Source organism: Stegastes partitus, unplaced genomic scaffold (assembly GCF_000690725.1).
Source record: "Stegastes partitus isolate 25-593 unplaced genomic scaffold, Stegastes_partitus-1.0.2 Scaffold403, whole genome shotgun sequence".
In the NCBI taxonomy this organism is placed as follows: domain Eukaryota; kingdom Metazoa; phylum Chordata; class Actinopteri; family Pomacentridae; genus Stegastes; species Stegastes partitus.
Window position 1 is genome coordinate 363,912 of NW_007578134.1, and position 21,773 is coordinate 385,684.

General features: G+C 42.9%; 1 protein-coding gene across 1 annotated transcript in view; it reads right to left on the reverse strand.

The window, feature by feature from the left end:
- evlb (Enah/Vasp-like b) overlaps positions 1 to 18,959 on the reverse strand; it is a 47,617-nt gene extending 28,658 nt beyond the window's left edge. Inside the window, exon 1 of the mRNA XM_008285476.1 lies at positions 18,827 to 18,959. Within this exon, the coding sequence (XP_008283698.1) occupies positions 18,827 to 18,921 (95 nt within the window). The 5' untranslated portion in view covers positions 18,922 to 18,959. The remainder of the gene's footprint in view (positions 1 to 18,826) is intronic.
- Between the last annotated feature and the right edge of the window lie 2,814 nt (positions 18,960 to 21,773).

Here is a 21,773-nt window from a genome sequence, read left to right on the forward strand (position 1 = left end):
CGGTGGCCCAAATTACAGCTGCAGCTTTCCTCCTCGTAGTTTCAACCTACTGAACTCCAGCAGCAAAAAAAAAAAAAAAAAGATTAAAGCTGCTCATCTGAGTCCAGCGCAGCCTGATTTGTAGCTTAAATGGCTCAAACACAGAGTAACATCATAAAATCAGCTTTTTTTTTAGCATCACACATGTTAAGCTAATAAGTCAGCGCGACTGTCTAAGGTCACATTAATGAGGGTCGGCGATGGAAAAACACATGAATTATTCAGTCAAACCCCCGAATGTTTGCAGGGTTGAAAAGTCTAATTATCGCTCAGATGCGCTCATATACGCTTTTCTTTTCCTTTTCATCTCCTGCGAATGCACACAGAGAACACACACAACGGCGTCCATTAGGCTGCAGTCCTCTGGGTCTCAGGTCACTTCGGGGTTAATGAGATGCTGTTTCCACTCAAACTCCTTCGCTTCCACCTCACAGGCAAATTTTTTGTTTCCCCTTTACATCCTCCCAAAGTGTAGATGGAAGCATTGATTGGTGCTCACAGGCGCTTTGCAGAGCTCTCACTGTGTTGGTAGTCATGCTTTGCAAAGAAACTACTCATGACTTTATTGCGGTTGTGACATAACAAATTAAGGCAAAGTCATGGTTCCCACGTCTTTGTGAGCAAAGCAGACTTTTTTTTTGGTCTTTTCAGATCGCAGGATGCAAATATGTGGCACTTCAAACACAAAGAAACACACAGAGGTCCCTGTAAAGGTTCATACAAGTCTGACGATGCAAGAAAGAGGCCACCAAGACACCCATGACTCCTCTGAAGGAGCTACGAACAAATGGAGAGACTGGTTGTATAAAGTTTTTTGGCAACGAGGAAGACACTGTTGGAAAAAGCTCATGTTAAATCTAGAGTTCATCAGGAGACTCTGAAGTCAACTGGAAGAAGGTTCTTTGGTCTGATGAGACCAGAATTGAGACTCAGACTAGACGCTACATGTTGCACTGCACATCATCATAAACACACCACCCCCATGGTGAAGCATGAAGGTGAGAAAATTCTTCCAGAGGAGTCACAGGTGTCTCGGTGGCCACAGTCTTCTTCTTGCAGGTTTTTAAGGACGACCTACTCCAGGCGTATTCATACATGTGCCATTGTAATTACATTAAATCACAATATCTGTCAGAAAAATCACAATCACACATTCCCCCTGAGTCGTTCAAGCTCTACTTCCTGCTGCGTCTGGGCACCACTGATGAGACGGGCTTTCAAGTAGGTGGTACGTTTGTTGTATTTGGACACAAAAAGAGTTCCTGTTTCTCTCAGGTAGCTGCAGACTAACTGGTTCATTATTGGCATTTTTATAAACATGATGTTCTGTATTTTATAGATACAGCTGTACCCGATACACAGTTTGCTGCACGACTATTTTGATGATCTATTTATCGATTTGAGTTCATTTCCAAGAAAAAAAAAAAGGCATAACTACTGTGATTGCAGAATCTGAAATATGAATATTTTCTGGTTCCTGTCCTCCTCTGTGGCTTTAAGTTGACAGCAAAATAAAGATGTGACATTTGGATTTACTGAACACTGATGGACGTTTCTTTCATTTTCTGTCATTTTATAGATCGAACACCTAATGACTAATTATTAAAATCATTGGTTGCAGAGCTCGTTTGCTGTCATTAGCAGTGAACACGGTTTCTATTTACTTTTTTGTGCTTAAAAATAAATACACTTTTGTCATTACGGTTAAGAAAAAACACATGTTGTATGAACATTAGCAGCCTCCTGCTCCTTATTTACTTGCAATAAAAACATGAACAAATAGCTGAACAGGGGATATTACGTCTGTGTTTCCTGCAGAGTTACAGATTGTGTGGCGTAAACAAGGTTACGCAACGAGGTGGCGTCGATAAATTCAAAAGTAAAAGCAGGTTACGCACCATCTGGGCAATAAAACCAACATGCACAAGATAAGATTCTTCATTTCTGGTAACTTGAAAGGACTTTTATTTAGTACGTAACGCTACAAGTTACTTTTAATGGTGGTGATCTTGTATTTTAAAGTGTCATGACACAGACAGATTACCGGCGTGGACGTAATAATCTGCCCACACCTGGTCCCGTCACAGTCGCTCGCTCTAAAGCGTTCGACGTCTCTCTATTCCTGCTGCCAAACTTCCCGTCTGCTTGAACTAAATTTACTCTTTCAGCGTCGCTCCCCCTGATCCGAGATGAGCGGCACGACCGAAAAGCCGTCAGAGTTGAAGGGAAACGCAGGTAGAAACAAAAAAACACACACACACTAGAATATTTTAGGAATTACGCGCATTAAAAACCCTGAAGCATGAAACACAATTAGCACTTTGATCCTCTCTCCTGCTGATAAATTGCCAAAACAGAGGGGAGGTGGAATTTAAATTTAGCACAATAACTGCTGGGTAATGGCACTTAGCGCCAGAGTATAGGTTGAATTTCTCACATTTCCGCACGACTTATTGCGCGCGAGGCAAATGAAAGCAGTTATCTCTGCTTTGAAACGGAGATTCAATGAACGGGTTTCCTTCATTTTCTCGGTGTTTTCCATGAATCAGCAGCAGCCAGAGGGCGAGTGAGTCACTTAAGAGAGGAGCTGCCGATAAGTGTTGCCGACTATCTTCGGCGTTGCTGTCGATGCGTGCAGCTCAGAGCGTCTGCATGTTGTCGGTTCCTCGTCGCTAATCCGTGCTGTCAGAGGGTCTCGCGTGTGTCTCCTCGCAGCAGGCCGGCTGCAGCTCTTACAGTACAAAACCCCGGAGACGGAGCTACATCAAAGCTATTGTGTTGCTCCACTTTCCGGGGCCTCGACGCTCAAGGCAGCGGTGCGCCGACAACAAAGAAGAATCAGACGAAAATAGCCGCACACGTCGCTCGATGCAAATTTGCGTCGTGCGTGCACGCCACTACAGATTCGTATCTGCGTTTTGGATGCGTGAAGGTTGAGAAGCTGCTGGAAACTTAGGCAAGAAGTCTACGAAGTGTATTTCTTTAAAGCTGCCTGATGGAGAAAATGAGCAGGAAATAGAAACGGAATAGAAGTCGCAGCAAGTTTTGTGGCGGGTTTTGAATCTATTGACACACACAGAGGAATGGAAACGCTCACAGTGTACAAACAAAGACAAATACATGTTAAGAATACTGGATGACATTGGATTCTCTGTTCAGTCGTTGAGCGTATACATTAAACTGAATTTAATAAGTTTAATGCACTTGGCATCGGATTGGGACACCGTATGGGAGGATACTCAACATTAAAGGACTGGGATCAGATTGGGGGCAAAAGCCAAACTAAAAATGGACAAAGCACAAAGCATAGATAGCTAAAGTGAAGCACTTTCCTGAATAAATCTCATTTAGCTTTCTGGTTTCATGATGGCAGTCTACCTTCATGCATTCTACCAACTTCAAATTGCATTTAGCCCCTTTGAACTTTTTCTAAAGTGCAAAAATAAAAATGGCTCCTTTCGCTCTGTGCATCCTTTGCATCTGATGTTCAAAGTCAACTGCTGTTTTCTTACAGAGCAAAGAAAAGGATTGAATGGAAACAAGCTGGAAAAAAGTTGAAACTTAAAGTTTACCTTAAAATTAAGCCGCAGCAACGCATCTAGTTAATCTGAGAGGAAGTGAATGATTTAAATACATTTAGCTTAAACATGATGTTAAATATTACTGGTTAACTTCATACAGTCGTCCTCAAATGTATTCAGACCCTTCCATTAAAAAAAAGGCAAAATTCACAATATTCACTCAAATAACTAGAAACGGAGTAAAAGCAAAACGAATAATAAATAAAAATTTGCGAAATTATATGTTGATGAAATAAGCATTGCTTTTGAATTGTGGTTGAAAAGAATAATTTTTAAAAACTGGACAAATTAGAGCACTTTGCTGATGAGCAGTGAAATCCAACCACCTGTCAACAGGTGCAGACGTCTGACTGAGAGTTACAGAAAACACTTGAATGCAGTGATTGGCTCAATTTTATGGGTCCTATCATGCTTGTTTGCATGTTTATTTTTTATTTATTTATTCTTTTTTCCTGTTGAACCACAATTCAAAAGCAATGTCATGATTTTCACTACATTTTTATTTATTACTATTTTGATCTATTTCAGCTTATTTCAGTGACAGCTGTTGGTTTTTCCTTCTTTAATGGGAAGCTGTGAATACATCTGAGGACGATTGTCTATATAAACCTTATTCGATTCATTTAAGCTGCACCAACACCTCTGTTTTTGCAGCGTTGTAAAGTCTGACCAAACAGAAACGCATAAATTAGCCGCCCGGAACGACCGCCACACACACATCACTCTAATCCAGCTATTATCCTTAAAACACCAAACGGAGCTTCAGTCGGGAAGAGTCTAAATATTATATATCCTAAATATAAACTGGTTCCTTTGCATACGGTGATAAAACATTCCATCAAACCACTTCAGCCACTTTGCTTGAAACAACAAACTCCTGCAGTTTATATTGAGCCAATACATTCAGAACCTTGGTGCATATTTATTATGTTTTTTTGATCTATTTCAAAAGATTGAAGTAAAAATCTGTCACTAATAGAGATAACTCATCAAACAACTCAGCAATCAGGAATCCTGCAGAGCTCCAGTCGGTTCGATCCTAAATGACTAAAGAACAAAAAGCTGAGCCGAGCTTCTGTTTCCCACCAGATGATGATAAATTAATAAAAAGAGCTGTTTGCAAATAAACATTTGATTCGACGCTGCATTAAACAGGAGAGCCAACAAACCCGCCAGAATAAATCCAGCGTTGCGTTTACTCGCAATCACAGCGTGGCACTAAATTCTCTTTATCCTTCTTGCTCGCTCTCAGTGAAGATTGTCTGCACCCTTAAGCTGGTAATTCTTTGAAGTTTGATAAATACAGAAACACAATCAAGCGGGCCGGCTGACACTGTCGGCCCTGCGTGGAAATCATCTGCTGGCAGGCAGCGGCGGCGGCGGCTGTCATTAGGAGATCAAAATGTCCCAAACTGATCTGATGGATTAGTTCGCCCAGTGATGCTGCCGGAGCCAGAACCTCCCGGTGGTGAGGCGGCGACGAAACTGTGAGAATCAAAGAGTTTTCAAGTAATGAAAACACTCCAAACACTTGATGGTGACACTACTCGACAGAGTCAACACGCCGTGAGTCACTTGCTGGAGTGAAAAACCCACATATGCATAATATAATTGGGCTGCTCAGTCGTCAGAGGAGGCGTTTTTCATATCAGATATCAGACAGAAATATCTGTAAAGGTGAGATCCAAGAGGAGAAACTTAAGTCGTTTGACTTAAACACCTTAACTTTGAAAATACTGTTAATTACTTATGAAGCCCTTCATGGCCTCGCCCCATATATACACATCTCTGAATTATTAAACCTTTACTCTGCCAGCCGACCTCTCCGATCCAACGATCAAGGCCTCTTGGTTGTTCCTCGCTCCCTTTTTTAATCTAGAGGAGGGTGTTGCTCCGAAGCTCTGGAACAATCTGCCTGCTGCCATTAGATCTGCTGACTCTGTGGAGTCTTTTAAAAAAAAAACACTTTTATAGGCCGGCCTTCCTTTAAGGTGTCGTTGCATGATGTCATCCTCGTGTCCTTCCTCTCTATTCTCGCGTCCTGTGCTTTTCCCGTGCTGATACTCGTGTGTTGTATGTGTACATGTTTGTTTGAACTCATGTTAAATTGCATCACATTAACTTTGTACCATTTTGTGGTTTTATCTTTTTGGATAATGTGAAAGTGCTTCGTAACCCTGTGCTTTATAAATAAACCTATTATTACTATCATCATTATTTGCAAACCACATATTGAGTTTTCCTTTGAGATTTTGCTGCAATACAATTATTATTATTATTATAGTTATTAGCAGCAGCAGCGACCTTGCGAGCCGCCAACATCTCCGTGTGTTGTCTCAGCAGATCCTCTCCGGTCGCCTCATCTGCACATTTGTGTCACTGTAGGTGAATGAAATGACAGAAAATCAGCAGCGATGCACTCATTTGGCCATCACTGCTTGATCACTGTTTACCTTTAAGGGTTTCTGTGTGTGTTTGTGGCTGCAGCGAAACACGAGGATCACAAAAAGCGTCTTTGTTTCCTGCAGCCAGCTGCTCAGAGAGAACAGCCAAGTCCCGAGAGTGAGCTGGCAGAACAATCGTCACCGCAGAAATTGTTTGTCTTTTTGTCTAAACCCCCTTTTTTTTATTTTTTACAAAACGCTCTCTGTTTTCCTCGACAGGAGCAGAGCGACGGAGAATCCTCAGCCGGCGAAGTGGCCAAAAAGGGTGCACAACGAAACTTATTATATGCGCCAACAAGTACGTGTGTGTTTCATGTGAGCGTCGACTGCATGAAACATCAAAGCTGCATAAAGCAGAAAGAGGAACAGCTGACAGCTTAAAGATTCATGAGCGTTCCAGGGCGAAGCTATATCAGCAATGAGCCTGAACCGAACGGCAGCTTTCATAGAAAATGGGATAAATCGTGTTAAACCGCCGCTCAAATCCAACCTCTGGGGCCAGTTGGCATAATGAGGAGCCACTCTGGTTAAATGACGTTAATTTCTGCGTCTATCTTGAGCATCTCAACAAACACTCATCTGCAGGATAAGATGCTGCCACCGCTGGCAGAGAGGGAAGTCTGTCCCAGTTGCTGCTGCTGCTGCAGCTCCTGAAAGTGGAGCTGGCGCTGTTGGATGTCGGCCATGTTTGCTCTGCAGAAAAGTTCAAGCAGCCTGTTCTCTCTTGTAAAGTAATCAAAAAGGTTTGACATGTTTTATTCTCTGTGCACGAAGAACAATTCTGCACAAAAAAATAAATAAATAAAAGGAGGAAGGATCTCACCAGAGGCAGGCAGCAACACTCACAGCAAGGTTTGGAAGAAAGTAAAGTATTTCCTCAAATGCTGAACTATTCATCAGTTTTCAGCAAAAACTTTCCCGTTTGAAACAAAACCATCACCTCACATGAACATGAACAGAGCAAAGACGTGTAAACCAGAATTATAATTTGCTTTGTCATCTTGATGACAGGGGCTGCAGGGTGGCGCAGTTGGTTGCCTCTTAGCTAGAAGGTCGCCGGTTCGCGTCCTGGTGACGACACCCGGGATCTTTCTGCGTGGAGTTGGCATGTTCTCCCCGTGCAGCGTGGGTTCTCTCTCTCAAAAACATGTTGAGGTTAATTGGTGATTGTAAATTGTCCGTAGGTGTGAATGTGAGTGTGCTTGGTTGTCTGTCTCTAAGTGTAGCCCTGTGATAGACTGGTTAACTGTCCAGGTGTCCCCTGCCTTCACCCTGAGTCAGCTGGGATAGACTCCAGCCCCCCCATGACCCTAGTGAGGATTAAGCGATGTATAGATAATGGATGGATGGATGGAAACAGTCACTTTAACACCATCAACAGAAACTGCTGTCAAAGCTGTATTACCTTCTGTTTAATGTAATTCTGTTAAAAACGATGTCAAGAAATCTGAGTATCTCACCTAAAGTAAACGTCTTTCATATGTTTGAGCCACTCATGCTTATCTCCAGTAAAACTGTTTTGGAAATATGAGGATCTGCTGCAAAACGGCAACAAGTTTCAAAAAATAAACAAGAAGTGATGTTAAAAGTCATTCTATCTGCAAAAAAAAACAAAGAAAGCACTGCAGAGTGTGAGACAGCGTCCGGTTTGTGTGATGCAAAGAAACGTGTTAAAAATTGAAACTGCAGCAGAGGAACAAACATCAGAGGAAGAATCAGAAAAAGAATCCGACGCCTTGAGAAACATTGTGAAGCCTGAAGTTCTGACTTTATAGCACAGCACAGTCCACTGGTACCACATAGATGTTGATGCTCTAAGAGTCTTTATGAGATCACGCACACATTGGTAAGGGATTTAAAAAAGGGAACATGTGTTTAAGTAGAGAAGAACTGTGGAGTTAATATGATGTTAATCTAGAAGTGATCGGGTTAACACTGAGTGGAGGAACATTAAAAGTTCTAAAATGGCAGAAATATGGAAAATTGCTGACTTGTTTTGTTTAATTTGGTGTTATTTTACTATTGAGCTACCACTTTAGAGTTAAATTATCAAGGAGGAATCAACGAGAAACAATAACACTACAGCAGACAGTATTTATTTTATTTTTTAAATCTTAAGATAAAAATTAAATGTAATTTCTGAACATGTACAGTTGATGTGATGTCCACCTGATATAGGTTCAACATTTTCCAGTGAATCTTTAGTTTGGCTGTTTCTGCCTTCCACCAGAAAACCTCCACGTATTTATTTCTGTAAGCAGGAAGCTGATGAATGAGGACAGCATTACCGAGTCTGTGCTCATGCTTCTGTCCTGTGGTATAAATCAGCGCATGTTTACGTGCGGAGGCATGTTTATGCATATATCTGTGAAAAATGGGCTAAAGGAAAGTAAACTGTCAGGCTGGTTTTGCAGGCCACTTACATAAGCAGGCTGCGTATTTGAGGTTTAGGTGGTGGAAAAAAGTGAAGACTCAGAGAAGAGAAGAGAGGAAAAACGGGCCTGAGCTGACAGCAGACTTTCAAACAGTCTGCCGGCTTTAATACAAGCAGCTATAAAACAAACCAAACTGCTCGGCTTGCAAAGGAAAAGGCTAAAAATAACCGGGCCGGGCTGCGTCAGGTTACAAGTTTAATCACAGAGTGTAAATTTTATAGTTGGGGACAGAAATGTCTTGAACAGAGAAGAAGGTCATAAGTAACGATTAAGCGGCGGTTTGAGGAAAAGCTTCAGTGTGACTCAGTAATACTCGTTATTGTTGGACATGACACTGCATATTAGAGCAGAAATAGAAGAGCGGTTTTTAAACTGCATCTCTGTGGACTCAGAGTTTTAAATTATCTCTCTGGCCCAATTTTTTTTTTTTTGGAGGCTATTGTGCAACCTAATGTGTGCACTGTTTCAGATCACAGATACAAAAACAGACATGAAATGAACATTTTTCTTTCCTGCATGTTTCAGGGGATGTATTACTAAGACAGAGAGGGAACGTGAGGAAAAGAAACTAATTTGTCTATAAAGCTATGGTCTCGTAGAGCCAGACTGTGTTGAAGATTGGTCTGACACACTCATCATCATCATTCTGCTTGTTTGTATATCTTCAGACCAGTTACAATCATCTTAGGTGGTGCTAAGCCCAGGATGCAGGGATGGTGCCCCTGAACTGCCCTCTTGCTTAAAAATTACATTTCTATACAAATGCACTTTCCATATTTCAAATCAACATGTCTTTTCCTGTTATTTTACTGCTTTACTCTCAGTCCTTTTCAGCCAAACTGGGATCCGTCACTTGCGACAGTCTCGTCAGAAAATAACATGATATCATAAAGTTGCGTATAAATACCACGCTGCTTTTGGCACATCTTGCGTGCCATTTTTGCACCTTTTCTGCTTTTTGCAAGGCATTTGTTGCAGCTACATTGCATGCAATGAAATGCAAATGCATGTGTTCCTGCCAAGTCACTTGGTGCATTAAAAGCACATTTACTTGATATTGAGCTGCAGAAAATGGAACAGAAGCTGCAAATCGGTTGTAAACGGGTCACATTTTACTAAAATTAACCCAGTAGTTTTAGTGCCAAAGCCAAAAAGCGAGTGAAAACCAAAAGTAAACCAGTGAAATTGATTAGAAATATATCAACCCACAAAGCCAAAGAAGGAGGACATGCATGCAAGATAATTTAGTGCAGACTGGCTGTAGTACCTGCTTGTTCCACCAGGTGGAGCCTCTTATTGTTTAACAGTACAGTGACCTGAGGAGGCCGTTAATCGGACCACCTACAGTTCCACGTTGGCAAGCACAAAGAGTTTATTGGACTTCAGCTAGTAAAAGTGCAACCATGAGGAAGTCTCCTGTGACGCTTAATGGTTACCAGCCAGAGGTCTCGTACTGTAAATGAGTTATGATGAGCTGGCTTCTGCTTATGCAAACCAGATGAACGGTTTGTTTCATGCAAGTTACGCCACTGGAGCAGTGTGTGACCACAATGAAAGGGAATTCACTACGACATGTATTGAAGTCTACATAGCGTAGTAGTATGGAGAATGGAACGCACCTTCTGTCCATCTACAAAAGAAAAACGGAGAGAACTTTAGGAATTGTTTGCAAACCGTAATTATTTTCTAATGTCAGTTGGTATCAGCCATGTTTCTCGCTGTCTGGAGTCTCTAAATGTGGACACAGTCGATCAGTCATCTACATTAAATACTCATGAAGATATCTGCTACGAAACTCCTTTTGAAAACTACCTCAAGCTCGCGAGAGAACATTTCATAAAAACTGGGGACGTTTGTTCAAATTGTGCCATTTCCATTCACCTTTGCCAACGCCGTGCTTCAGCATGCAAATAAAACTACTCGACGGAAACACGACTGGAGCCTGTCTGAGTGTGTGGAAGCACCCACTTGAGCGCATTCAGTGAATGTGAATGAATGTCGGAGCCTGGAGACCCTGCAGAGGAGAAGAAACCCTCCTCGACTCCACCGCCGAGACCACGCAAGAGCACGCTAATCTGTTGGCATGACAACTGGAGTGGAATATTCGCTTGGCCTAGAAAATATGGCTGTGAAGAAAAGATGAATGAGCGGCGAGATATGAATAAAAAAAAAAAAACAGCAACATAAGCCCTCAGACGGCGTGAGCGCTTTAATTACGGACCCCACTGTTTCTGCAAACTCCTGTCTCATCAAATAACCGTCTCCGTGTGCATCCTGTCCCCAAAAGGCCGACGATGCACACTCCGAAGGCCGTGAGTTATATCTACTCTAAAACTCCACTGTATCTACTGTACACGTCAGGAGGGGCTTTTTTTGTTCTCTTTTCAAGTAATAAAGCCCTAAACGCCTCTGACAGCCCGCAGAGGTCAGCTGGGACGGCCCAAAGCAACAACGCCGCGTCCCGGTGCCACGAAACAGGCCTGAATTTATGGTTTAATTCCAGCTGAAAGCCTGTGAAGAGAGCAAAGATGAGGTTTCTTTTACTGCTGCTCCGCATGATCGCATAAAGCATTTAAGAGTTTCCTTACCCCCCGAGACGCTAATGCTGACTGAGCCTCTGAGAAAGCAGCGGGAGATCGGGGGCAGAATCTGGAGGGTTTAATTTGGGATCAGGTTCTCTCAAGTTTTATGTTTGACCAACACCTGCATGTATTATTGAGCGCGGATGGACGAGAAAGTCCTGCTTTGGTATAAACGGAGAGTTTAAGTGGTGTGTTCAAAGGTGTTCTCGTTTCTGAGCGAGGTTTGGAACCGCAGGTAGAAAACGTCTAAAACTTTAAAGATGTTCTGTTGTTGTTTAATGTTCTTACACGCTCCAAGACAGGAAAAATAGAAGTTAATAGAGGTCTGTCTGTGTCTGGGTCCATTTTCTTTCATTAGAGTGACGAAAGCGAGTCGAAATAACCGTTGGTACGAGTCCACAGGATCCATCTTTTTCATGCTTGCTATTCATTGTCCATGTGAGCAACCACGTCATGCATTCTTGTAGTGACTCACGTTGACTGCTTCTTGAGGTCGAGGTGTCAGCTACGTTATGCAAATCAAGGTTATCCAGTGAAACTTCACAAAACCTTTTAAACTGACTGTTGTCAATGCAAAATAAAGAAAAATTCAGCAGCTGCACATCTTATTAACCCCCTCAAGCCCAAAAACCCCCAGTGGGTTGGAAAGGAATGTTTTTTTTTTTCTTTTGATTGCCACAATTACCTCATTTATCAGAACCAGAAACCATAAAAATCATTGTTGAGCTCATGATTTGTCTGGAAAACTAACCAAGATCGCTTTATTCTACACGTCTCTTTTAAAAGATTCGCCAAAACTAAACCATTTCCACCAGATTCAGTCAGAATCAAAACATTCTGGACTCGTCTGCACAAAGGGGGGCAAATATGGGAACAAATAAGAGCAAAATAAAACCAAATGGAACAATAAAATAAATGCGGCATGGCTCAAATAAGGTACACAGAGAAGGAAGTTGTTGAAGATGCATTCAGCATGGTGGAGCATCTTTCTAGAGTTACTGTGCAGAGTGAAAAACACAGAGTTATCTATATCTATAGCGTGTAAAGCTATACAATACTGGTAACAGCTGTGGGCACTTGTGAAAATATCAAACATATAGATTCCAGTTTTTTACCCAGTTTTTGTAAAATAAATAATTCAACATTAGTCCAGGAGTGGACAGTCCACTAGTGAAGGATTCATCCAGTCAGGTGCAGCGAGTGTTAGCCATGCTGTAGGAGGGTGTAGCCTATATTACCACTGCTATACTACTACTACTACTGCTGCTGCTGCTGCTACTACTATTAGTGCTGGAAACCGGTGCAACACCTCACATCCAAAACCATCCCTGTGGACACGGGACATTTAAAGTTTGGATGCATTTCATGGTTTGATGAAATTTGAGACCTGCAGGTACACAAAGATCAGAGTATCTGTGTCCTCCTCTAGACTGACGATGTAACGTCACTTATGGAGTCTTACACAGACAACTTCATTCCCCATATTTCCTTTTTTCAATGCTAGCTTCATATTTATTGCACCAATATGAGAGCGGTATTAATTTTCTCATCAAACACCCAGTAAAAAAGCAAACAGGTGCGCTTCCCTAAATGTCAAACTATTCCTTTAATCGAGATTCAACTGTGGATTTCGAGTGTGGCATTCAGAGGCTTCAGAAAGAAGCCAGACATTCCTGTCTCGCTTGCTCTTCATGGGAATCTCGATCTGGGCTTAATGAGCATCCACTGGAATGTTTAATACCCCGTCTGGAGCCTCGGGGGCTGTCCTCGTTCACGTCCAACCGGAGCTGCGCACTACGGTAAACATATTAGAGGAGTCAAACTTTGTTGACTTTCGCTGCTGAGTGTGTGCAGGCATGTAAGGAGGTCTGGTACAGTGCTGGAAGAAGTATTCGGATCCAGTACTAATACAGCAACGTAAAAGTGGACCATTGCAAGTAAAAGTCCTGCATTAGGAGGTAGCAGCAAAATAGGAAAACTATTGCTAAAAAAAAGTCCTGGTTTGATCCCTTTAATTGTTATATTATTATATGTGCCATCATTAGAGTGTGAATAGTGAAGCATCAGTGTGTCAGCAGCATGTTACTATTGAGCTGCTGCAGGTTTAACTACATATGGGACAGTAGGAACCTCCTCGACCTTCTAGAAGGCTCAGAAGCTGCGTTATTACTCCTTTTAATGGCGGTGCACTTACAAAGAGGCACAAGTCCACATTTGGAAGTTGGATGGAACAGAGGAGCTTCCATCTCGGACCATATTTCCAATTTTCCCCTGAGACTTTACATGCACTCACACAACCGCAAGACATCACCTATATTTCCAAAACGGATGATAACGGCCAGTTCAGCGCTTTCTCTGTTTGCTCAGACCAATGTGGACAACGTACAATAAGTCGGCATTGGTCTGCTGCACGGACAGTTGCATTTCCCTTCATCCTAGCCCAGAAAAACATGTGGGGATACAGCAACATGATACTGTTGCTCTGTCTAAATGTGACTATTGTTATTTAAACGTGCTAGATGACCATATCGGAGTAGAAAACACAATATCTCTCTCTGAAATGTAGTAGAATGGACGTATAAAGTAGCATAAAAGACAAAACTAGTCAGTCATTCTTCCAATCAGCCAGTGCATGATCCAATAAATCAAAAGGCTGGACGGAAGCACTCGGAGCTCATGCCGAGAGGACAGAAGAAAAAAAAGCCAGAGAGGGAGCGAGAGAGAGAGAGACCGAAGATGGAAAAAGAAATTAAGACAGAAAGATAAATCGAGGAGGCAGAGAGATTCAGAGCACAGCGAGGGGCTTTAAAAAATGCATGCGTCTCCATTTGGCAGAGAGAGGGGAGAAAAAAAAAAAATTCCCAGCATCGAGGAGACTGAAGGTGAGCTCGAGCATTAACACTCGGATTGTCTGAAAACACTCCGTCGAAGAAGTGAAAGTGAAAGAGGAGCGAGAGGCTGTGGAGATGCCCCGAGGCTGCGCTGCCTTCTCCCCCATGATGCCATTTAACTGCTGCTGCTGCTTACTGTGGAACCGCACAAACACTCAGCGTGTTTACACATGATCCATTTACAGTTGAAGGCCATCAGATTAAGTGCAGCGAGGCCCGATGGTGTAGACAACACACACACGGGGCTGCTGCGTTCCTTCCTATCGCCGCTACAAATCATCCGTCAGTCGGGCTCGATGACCCAGAATGTTTGGCGGATTTCTTGACATGCATGTGCTGCAGCCTCCGTCTCTAATCTGTCAGACCTCCGAGGGGAATAATGCAGACATTTAGTCTCCTCTGGGAATCCTGACAAACAGAAAGCCTTTCCATCAGCCCAAGACTTAATCCTCCAGCAATAACTGACATTACAGCAGCTCCTGGATTCAAGGCTTTCAAGGTGAGCGAGCGGAAGGAGGGGAATCGAAACGCAGTCGGAAAACCCACAGATGAAGTTATTTAATCAGACATCTGAAACTTCTCGTTGCGTCTTTTGGAAGAATCTTTGATGTAAAGTGAAGTGGTTGACTCATTCGTCTGTCACATCTCAAAACTAACCAATAAAACAGACATTTTGGCAGATGAAGCACATGTTTGGATGATTCCATTAGTGGGAGCTTGTTAACTAAATCAGTTTCACCTGCTTTTGAGCCAAAGCTGATCCAACATCTAAGTTGTTATTGTCTCCCAAAACAGCCCACATGAGGTTTTACTATTGTTTGTCTCTATATTTAGTGCAGCGTCATCTTCCAAAAGCACTACCAGCGGTTACATCACTGCTTTATTTGGGCTTTAAATGATCCGGTCGAGGCAAAGGTCAGGAAGAGATCCCTGTCCGAAACCAGGAACATGAAACACAAATAAAAACCACTCTCCCTACGTGGATGTTTTGTCTTTGTGACTCAAATAATCTCTCTGACCTCGACCCGGAACTATTTTGCAGCTTTGAAATAAAGTCACGCCACAGTAGCTGTTGATACTGGGACACGGAAGTAGGGTTTTAGGAAGTTCAGGTCAGGTAAACAAGGCCTGTCTCCTAAAAACGACATTCTAGGACAAGTAAACTACACTCTCGATTAGGTTTTGTTGTTTAGCCACCCAATCATATATGAGGTGTAACCCAGTCGATAGAAGTGTCATATTTTAGCCTAATTGGGATACTTCTCTACATCTAATAATGGTCCAACATGTGAACCCCATTCAAGCCCAGTTGTGGATTTCTTCCAGGAAGAAAATGCATTTCTTGTAACATGAGGATGCAGTTCTCATCATCGTTTTTGGCAGATATTTCTGGATAAGCACACCAATGGGTTGCTTTAGGTGTTGGAATTAAGGACTGATGCTCACGTTCTCGTAAGGACAGTCAGATGATCACATAAGCTGTGGGTCAGCATCCTTTGAAGGATGAATCGAGTGTTGTTAATGAGGCAGTCTGGTCTACAGAGGGAACAGGATAAAGGTAGTCTTGCATAGCCAAACCAATCTACTCATAAAGAAAGCTCTTTGTATTGGACAGAAGTTTCTACACCGGACAGGGTACTTGTTTTGTCCTGTAAACAACCCTTAAAGATCTTCTACAGCGGCTGTTCATGCAGTTGGAAGATGCTCAAAGGTTTGGGCAACCCTTAACTAAGGGGTGTCCAATCCTGGTCCTCGAGGGCCACAGTCCTGCATGTTTTAAATGTTTCCCTCTTCCAACACACCTGATTCAAATGATCAGGATCGTTATCAGGCTTCTGCAGAGCTTGATGATGAGCTGATCATCTGAATCAGGTGTGTTGGAAGAGAGAAACATCTAAAACATGCAGGATTGTGGCCCTCGAGGACCAGGATTGTCCACCCCTGCCTTAACCAGTCTACAAGTTCCTGCAGCGGAAAATGCTCTTCAAATGTGGCCTTCAACGAATCCAACCCCTGAACTAAGACACGGCTATAAAGAAGCAGCTTTAGCTTCTTGCTAAGTCATCTGAAACCGCACCACGCATCTGGAATTAACTCCCACAAAACTGCAGGTTTGTTTGCCTTTCACCGAACCAAATCTGAGACGTCTTAATATCTTAAACTGCGCTGTAACTACCACTTTTTGTTTCACATCCATTTCTTTATCCTCTATTTAACGCTTTTAATTTAGCTGAAATGTCATTTTTATACCACTTCGTGTTGCTTCACACTTGAAGCTTGTCATCTTTTATGCAAAGCACTCTGAATCGCCTTGTTGTCGAAATGTGCTAAAACTTTGCCGTCCTGGTGTTGCGGTACTTGGGTTTTAATGAACACATTGTTCGCAGTCAATTGCAGCTAGGCTGACTAAAACCATGCAGCTATATCTAGCGCACATCTATTATTAATGTATGCTTTAAGTTCTGGAACAAGGAGAAAAATGTGAAGTGAAGAACGGCTAATGGTCGGTGGATGAACAGCTCACATCAGCGTGACAGCATCTCCAGTGGCATTCTGTCAGCAGTGGATAAAATAAAAGTAAAGCAATGTTCACATTCAAAAACAAAATGATTGGTTTTTGGTTTTGCTGGTGAAAATAAGACCCAGTTTGTTCACTGATAAGTAGGTGGGATGTAAAACTGAAACTATAAAATGCTTTATTTGAATAATCATCGTTGCACTGGATTGTGGGAATAAAGAAAACAGACAAACAGCACAAGGAGGCCGAGTGTGCGGTTGGAGGGAGGCAGTGGAGCAGAAGCTCTCTGCATGTATGTGAGTGCATTTCTGTGCATACATGTACGGTACGTGTGTCTCTCATGGATTGGCCGGCGCTGGTTGTCATGGTTATCTGGCTATACCGTGGTTACCTCGGTCACTGCGGAGCCCAGCATCCCTCGTAAAGGTTTTAGTATCACACCAAAACCAACAAAAAAAACAAAACCCCGTTCACACACCCTTTTTCCTTCCCACTGAGCTTCTCCTTCCTCCTCTGATTTCACCTCCATCCATCTGCCTCCCTTTTACAATCCACTCTCTCTTCTGCTTAGCTTTGCTCTTCTCACCATCCCCCCTCTGCCTCCCTCTTTGCCTCCCCCCTTGTCTCTTATGTTCCCTCGTCTCATTTCCCTCCTCTCTCCCACTCTTTTCCTTTCTGTCGCTCTTGGTTTCTCGTTTCTCCATCTCCGATCTTCTCCTTCCTCCCTCTCAGCTCTAATAAGCTCACCTCGTTAATAATACAGCTACTGTGCGAAGTCGCCCGTCTCCCATTTATAGTCTGCTGAAACTCGGATTAGCGATTCTACGCACAAACTTCGACACCAAAGTGATGAATCTGCACCGGTGCAGCGGCCTGTCGGTGCGTTAAAATCCGCAAGTGAGTGTTGGTTGCAGAAAATCTGATTTGCGAAACAATATTGCTTTAAGGGCTTCAATTGGTTTTTAGCGCAAACACACTTTAAAGCTCTTTAATCTCCACAAATGCACAAAGTGTGTTTGTGTGTTTGTGTGTCCCTGGTGGCAGCGAAGAAGAAGAGGTGTGAGTCACAGCGGGAAATGTGCGAGACTATGTTTTTTGTTTTTTTTCCATCCGGGCTGCAAATCAGACGCTGATATTTGCTGATGTGGATGTTTCTCAGAAGCCTGTTTTGCTGTTTGTGAGGCTGAAAGCAGCTGAAAAACAACACTTTTGGACAAACACTGACGCACCAATGTGGGTAAAAGGGGTTAAAGACATGATAGAAAACTCAAGCGAAGTAGGAGAAGCTGCACCTGTACTCCTGCGCTCTGCTTCTTTTGTAATGTTTTGCTAGACGGTTACTCCCACTTTTGCTCTTTTCCGTCCCTTCCTCGCCGCCCAGCTGTGAACGCCCTCAGCCTCCCGCGGCGCCGTCGGGGAGCTCGGCCAGGCCGTGATAGTGACACCGAAGCCCCACAAAGCTGCTCCACAAACCCTCCGAGGCCCCGGCCAAACTGAAAGCTGCTTAGTGGGGCAAAAACTCTGGCTGAGTCCCTTAAAGCTGCACTAATCAGAGCTGTTAGAGGAGGAATCGCCAAATGTATCGCGCCAGAGATTACAAGGATGTCTCAAGCTACGAGTGCAAAGGTTTGGTGAACGGTGGTTAAAATGATAACACGCGCTCTGCTGACGTGAAAATCTCTTTTCACGGACGTCACAAAGCATGAGGTCACAGTTGTTGCACGCCTGAATGCAACAGCTCCATCCGGCACAATTACATCTCAACAAGACAAAGAGCAGGGAAGCTGTTGCATGTCTGAGCATGCGTCTTCTCGGCGCTCTGCAACCATGACGGCAGGCGTCGGCCGCGGATGCAACAAGCCACCCAGAGCACTTTGACTGGAGAGGAAGAGTAGCAGAAAAAAAAGGGAAAAAGAGAGAACAAAAGAGCCTCGGAGGCGCCCAATAAGACGGCCGCAGATCCCCGAGTGGCAAACATAACACAAGTGTGCCACTGTCAGTCCCTCTGTGCAAACTTGGCACCGCTCCTCCGTAGGCCATCAATGCCCTCTGCTTCTCCCGGGAGCATTACACTTTTTCCTGCACAGCTAGCTGACACATTAGCATGCAGCCCCCATCCCCCTGCAAGGGCAAATCAGCCTCTCGCAGCAGCAAACATCACACACAGGATCGCTTCATATGCAGCAGCTGGAGATCTGCTGGGAGAAACAACCATGATGCCGAGGCTAGATTCAGTGCAGATGCTGACAAAAGCAAACCAGACTTGGGCGACTCCAGCATTCAGCAGTGATTTCTCATCTAGTGGTAAATCCATCATGAGCACCTCGGAAGCCTACCTGACTTTGAACTCGGTGAGCTGTGGCTGCGCCCCCGGTTCAGCGCAGTAGATCTGGGGGAAGTAAAATCGATGCGACTGAAGGTTGATGTCCATGTTGTCGCTGCACAGCTGGTGCTCGGGTCAGCCCACGAAAATCAGAATTAAAAAAAAAGAAACAAACGTCTGTGTCTGTCTTCCTTTGTCTCTTCTGAATTTGACACTTCCGCTAAAGGTCGGAGTTCATTCCAGTCACCTTTGCAGGGCTTCCTACCGCCAGGAAGGCATCCCCCTCCTCTTCATCACCTCCGCCGCCCGGCACCGAACAGGCACACTAACCTATTTCCCCACTAGCAGCCACTGTACACTCAGCAGCTGTGAGAACAAAGATGACTCCGGGAAAAGATGCTGCTGCTGCTGCCTGCCTGTCCAACAGAAAAAAGAAATTTAAAAAAAAATCCCGGCTCTCGGTCAGCAAGTCATTGTTTTAGCCGGCAGAGGAAATTAGTGGCAAAACAAAGTGCAGGTCTGAAAATAGGAGGATGCTCCTGCAGGAGACTGACTGGGAGACGAGAGTCCTTTTGGTTTTTACGCTTCACAGACAGAGAAACGGAGTGAGATGGAGATGGAGAGAGATTCCCGGTGCTGTGAGGCGTTGCCCTCGCTCTGCCTCTCCTCTCTCTGTCTCATTGGATTACCTCCTCCCTCTACTTACCCCCCTCCTCCCTCCTGCCTCCCCTCCCAGCTGTGACAGGAGCGATGGGCTGCCAGCCCCGGAGGCTGCTGGTCCTGCCCCTCCTCCTCCATCCTGCCCCTCCATCCTACCCCACCCCACCATCCTATGCACCCCCCGCCTCCTGATTGGCCGAGGCGAGGATGCGTAAGTCTGGAAGAAGAGGAGGAGCGACGCATTTTAATTCATCTGATGGCTCCCGTCTTTTTCTCGCGGATGATTTGAGGCGGCGTGTCGGGTTTTGGGTGGAGCTCCAGATGCACAAAACGAACACACACCAGCGCGTACAGTGTGAACGCAGGCTGATCTGCTATTATGGGATGTACAGGTGGAGAGAAAAGCAACTTGGTGGCTCAGTTTGCGCTGAAGACAAGAAATTTAAACCACTTAGAGTTAAAAAACAAATTACACACACTGGAAAGTGTTTTTAAAAATTTTACAGGTTTTAACAATTTGCCTCCACTGTTAACAAGAAAGTGTACAATGTTTAACATTAAAATTAACTGCTAGTGTTAACTTTAATTTTATTTACGTGTTGACTCTAAAAACTAACAAAAAAAAAACAAAACAAAGCTTTAAATAGTTTCTAAAATTGAAAAAAAAGTATTATTTATTATTTTTCTTTTACAATGTTTGACTCTAACTGTAATTTATTTTACATAAATTTGAGTTAGTTGAAAGAAATTTTCCCTCTTTTGTGAAATTACAGTTAATAGCTAGCAAAATAAAACAGACCGAAACTGTAAATAATGTTTACAATAAAAACTACTATTTTTATAAGTGGTAATTATAATTACATTTAAAAGAAAAAAAAACATAAATTCTTGAAAATTATTATTTTACACATATTTGCCATTATTTAACGGCCAAATTCTAAAGAGTTTAAAAAAAAAAAAAAAAAAAGTATATATTTACAATTTTGCTGAATTACAGAAAATAACCAGTAAAGTCACACAAAAATAGACAATTTACATTCTGGTCGTAAATTTTTAAAAAGTCAAAATCAAAAATCCATATTATTACAAATAGTAATCTGTTCTTTTGCAATAAGAGACATTAAAATTAAACAATTAAAATTAGCTTTAAAAAAAATAAAAAATTTTTTTACAGATATTTGTTGTATTTTACATGTTTTTTACAAGTTCTGAACATTCAAATATTTTACAGTTTTTAAATGTTTTTTTCTTCTACGAGAATTTCACCAAATATTCTTTTCTTTTTTCTTTTTTTTTTTTTTTTTTTTTTACAGTGTACTGTATATCTGCTGTAAGCTGTAAAAAATGAATGAAAATAGCACAAAAACAACCAAATGTTAGCGTACAGCAGCAACACTTGCCCTTTTAATATTCTGTCCGGATGCAAATAGATTATAAGTGATATACAGCGAGCCGTGTGCGGCGGCCACAACACTAATCCTGCAGTTTGTTCCCAATAAATCCCTCCCATATTCACTGTCCATCCCTCGGACGTCTCAGTGAGCAGACCCACCCCTGGTCTCTTTCTAGTCCAGCTGGACCTGCTCACATCACCCACATCTGTCCTGCTGTGTTCTGCCAGGAGGCTCTTCCATTGATTGGACTGACTATAGATCTGTTGCATGACATGGTTTGTCCTGTAATCGGCAGCGGATGTCGCAATTTACTGCATTTACTCGCTTGTCAACGAACATTTTTTAAAAACAATTTCATCCTTGGTCCCTTGAATATCTGTGTCATGTTACTTCACATGTATCCGCCAGACCCTGAAAAAAATATATTTACCGCAACTTTGATGCAAATTTATGCTTGCGATCAGTTGCATCATGCAGCCTCCTCACAGGAATGAGGCTGTGTTTCAGCACCAAAACTATACAAACGCACATTTGAAGGAGCCGTCCAAGACGAGCTCAAGTTCCAATGAGTCGAACAATCTGCAATTAGACCATCAGGGTAGTTTTTTAAAAGAGTCACAAATCACATCAAGCATCTGTTTTCATCAGCTGAGTCGTAATTCACATGTCAGGACTGTGATTTAAGCAATCATTTTACAGATTTTTAAAAGACAGCCCCCTCTCAAAAACACAAATTCTTACAGTATTTGTGCAAGCAGCTTATTACTATCAATGTGTCATTGAGACAGCGCCCTCTGGTGTACAGAGTTCTTATGACGGCCGCTAAGGGGGAAGCATCATGACGTCATTTTGGAACCCTAACGTCTGTTCAGGGAGGAGGTTGGGGTGGATGGATGGGTCAAGAAG